Source organism: Monoraphidium neglectum (assembly GCF_000611645.1).
Source record: "Monoraphidium neglectum strain SAG 48.87 unplaced genomic scaffold scaffold01470, whole genome shotgun sequence".
In the NCBI taxonomy this organism is placed as follows: Eukaryota; Viridiplantae; Chlorophyta; class Chlorophyceae; order Sphaeropleales; family Selenastraceae; genus Monoraphidium; species Monoraphidium neglectum.
The window spans coordinates 1-3,547 of record NW_014012158.1 but is presented as its reverse complement, the minus strand read 5'-3'; the positions used below and the strand labels follow the sequence as shown (position 1 = coordinate 3,547).

General features: G+C 69.4%; 1 protein-coding gene across 1 annotated transcript; it reads right to left on the bottom strand.

Annotated features, from left to right (window-relative positions):
• Positions 1–2,854: 2,854 nt before the first annotated feature.
• On the bottom strand, positions 2,855–3,259 carry MNEG_7986 (hypothetical protein; the record flags this gene model as incomplete). The annotated part of the gene is made up of 1 exon (XM_014043539.1): positions 2,855–3,259. The coding sequence occupies one exon, from the start codon at positions 3,257–3,259 to the stop codon at positions 2,855–2,857; it is 405 nt and encodes a 134-aa protein (XP_013898993.1).
• Positions 3,260–3,547: the final 288 nt, after the last annotated feature.

Genomic DNA, 3,547 nt, shown 5'->3' with positions numbered 1-3,547 from the left:
CGCCTCACCATTCCTTGGGACCCCTCCCTAGAATGACCCACCACATCCAAGGCAGTGCGCTGTCCCGCGGCCACAAACCCACCGGCGGTGAACATGCCCAGTCCAGGCACGGCCCAGTCCGCCCACCAGAGGAAGGCGGCGGCCACTGGGTGGCGGCGCACCGGCTTGGCACTGTCAGGAGGGGTTTTGGTGGGTGAGGTGGCGTGTGTTTGAGTGCTGGGGCTGGGATGTGGGGCTCCCGCGGGGTGGGGTGGGGGGGGATGATGAGAATCCAACAGCCAACTGGATCCACGCTGTCCCCAAATGCCGGGTGCGTGCAGGGGCACGCTACGGTCTTGAAATGCAAACACCACATTGGCGGTGGCGTGGTGCTCCGGTGCTCCGCAGATGTCGCCTGGCTGCTGATGTCATCCGCAGTTAGTCGGCGCTTTTGGGTGCACCTTTCCTTGCCCCCCGACCTCGCCCCACTCCACCCAACCCATGATCAGCCAGCCGCTGCGCACGCGCTAATGCCACCTCGGTGCTACACACAGGCACGAAAGCAGCGGCTTAGCACGGCTCTGCTTATTGTGACTGCTGGCGCGCCGGTAAGAGCCCCCTGCCCCTTGTCGCCGCCACCCACAAGCAGGGCTGCCCAGTCAGCACGTGTGCGGCGCACAATCGGTACCCACGTGCTTGCTGCCCCCACTTGCGTGCGCTCCGCGCGCCCAGTTACGCGAATCGCGTCACGCCGTCCCACCAGTGGCCCTGTCAGCAACCCGTCCGCCCCACATCAGGCAGCGGCGGCGGAGACTCACGGGGGGTGCATAGTGTACCGCTGCAGTGTGCTGACACTGCTCATGCGACTGAGACGCGCAAGGTCCGGCGGGGGCGCCCCCGAGGCCGCCACGGACGGCGGTGCGCCCCTGGGCGTGCATGTGCCGCCGTCGGTCGTCATCCGGGCGGCGCTGGCGGCAGCGGCGCGGGCGTGCTGCCGAAGCGGGCGCAGCGGGGTGAGGCTATGACCAAAGGCGAGCGGGCCGGTTTGGTTGAGACGGCGCGGCAGGTGTGTGCAGCTGCGAATGTTGCTATGAGACGATTTTTCCTGTAACTATCGCATCCGCAACGCGTGCTGGGACGGCCTTTGACACCGTAGACGTGTGTCACGATTGCACCTCGCACAACAGGCACCTAGAATTGACTATAGTCTACTATTACAAGGGTGATCGAACTTGGTTCAGGCCGCTGCACTGCTCTGATCAATGCGCAGTGTACCTGGCACGCCCTTTGACTGTTGTGCCCTGCAACTCGCAGGGGGGCGCATTCACACCCAGGTAGTCAACACCTGCGTCGGCTGGCCCACGCATGTGCCCAACCCCACACCTGGTGAAACCGCACCAATGCAGAGCAAGATACAAGTTACCTTTTGGGTGTTGCAGTCTAGTGCGGCGGGCCAGCTGCAGGGCACAGGTAGGGACACGCCTGGAACCACGTCTGCAATTGCAGTCAAGGAGGGCGGCGCGCGCAATGCACGTGCGCCCTCAGGGCGCCACAGGGCGCCGAGCGTGGCAAAAGATAGACAGCTACAAGGGCCCCAGAGGCCACCAGGCCAGGTCGCTGACCAGGAAGGGGCCAGCGCGCCACTGGGCCAAGGTTCTTCAATTTGGTGGGCCGCACAAATACAATGCACTACCTGAAGGACAGGTCTGACAAACCTGATGGCGACGCAGACGCGGCGCTGCAATGGCAAAGGTGAGGGCGTCGGGCTACTCCCTGATCCCTGTAAAAAGCACAGTCCCCGGGTGAAAAGGGGCGGGGCCGAAGCTCTGCGACCCGACTGATGAGGCGCACCCTTGAACAGGTGCAGATGCCAAGGCATACTCGGGCGCGCCGCTGCCGCAACCAAGGTGGCGCCGCCGCAACCAGGGTGACGACGAGGCCACCACAAAGTGCGGACCTAATCTGCCGCGCCGCCCTTATGACGCTGCCTTGTCTGGAGGATTGGTCACGAGGCTAGGGGCGCTGCGAATGAGCTGGGCCCCTGGGCTGGCACAAAGGAAGCAGCAGGGGCAGCAGCGGCGGCGCGGCCGCGGACGGCGCCGCCGCAGAGGCCCTCGCCAGACCCGCTGGCGCGCATCTGCATGTATCAATGGGTGGCGTCGACGGAGGGGAAGCACAGGCCGCCGCCCGTCTGCGCCAAAGGGGATCCTGGGGATTCGCAACTGAGAGTGGGACTGCTGCTGACGAGCAACCCCAGGAGGGCCGTGCAGACTACGGGCCACGCGCGCATAGGCTCCAAGTTCAGGATCGATGCCGCAGCCACGAGACAGCTTGGGGGCAGGCGTAGACGCCGGCTGCCCCACCCGAGAGCGGGCGCCGCTGCCCAACAGGTCGGGGGCGCCCTCCGCGGGCCGTGCCGCCAGGCTGGGAACTCCTGGACTGTGTGTCTGCAGGCTGCGGCGGTTTCCAGTGCAGCCGGCAGGAGAGGCATGAGGAGACGCCCCTGCGCGGCCGCTGCAGGCACGCTGCCAGCGGGAAGCCGGAGGAAGCTGCCCGGCAACATTTTCGATGGGCGGGCCTGGCGGACAGGGCGACGATGAGGCGATGGGACCCCCCGCGGCCCCCGGAAGGGGGGATGGGTGGGCAGAGGGCGAGGGCTGCTTCAATTCTGGCGCCTGCGTGCGGGACAACACCAATGTGCGTTGTCCCACGACGACCGGGCCAAGAGGACAGAGGCTACAAAGAACGGCTCCGTCCGGCAGGCAGCGGCGGAAGGGCCGAGCAAGGCCGGACGGGCGGACCGACCAGGGCCGCGAGGCGCGCGCAGCGCCGACGCCCTCGCGCCAGCGGGGCAGGGTGAGGGCGCGACGTGGGCTCAGGGGCCGCGGAGGACGACGGACCCGTTGGCGCCGCGCCGCAGCCACGCCAGCCGGGGCCCCGGGAGGTGCAGCGTCTGCCGGCCGCCTGCCGCGCCAAACACCACGCCGCCCGCGCCCGCGCCCGCATCCGACAGCAGCGCGCCGCAGCTGGCGCTCTTGCGCATGCGCAGCGCGGCGGCCGCGGCGGGCGTGCCGCCATCTTGGTCGAGCGCAGGGGCCGTGCCGTTGCCCGCGGCGGCGGCGGCAGCGGCCGCGAGGGACCCAGAGCTCGCGCTCGCGCGCAGGCCCGCAGCCCGCGCCGCCGGCGCCGCGTCGGCCGCGCGCAGCCGCGCCGCGCCTGCAGCCACCGCCGCGGCCGGCGCTCGCAGCGCAGAGCCGCCGAGCCAGGCGAACCCCCGCATCAGGCCGCCGCCCAGACCGAGGCCGCCGCCACCGCCGCCACCGTTGACGCTGCCATTCACGATGGCTGCTGCTGCCGCTGCTGCCCCGCTGCCGCCCACCAGCCGGTCTAATTGGGTCTGGTGGTAATGATGATACTGCTGCTGCCTCGCGGCGCCCCAGCGCGCGCCCGCGCCGGCCAGCCGCTGCAGCGCGAGCGCGGCGCCACAGAACCCGCGCCCCAGCTGCTCCCGCGCGCGCCCAAGCGCGCCGCGCCCCGCGCCGGCTGCGCGGCCGCTCAGCGCGAGCAG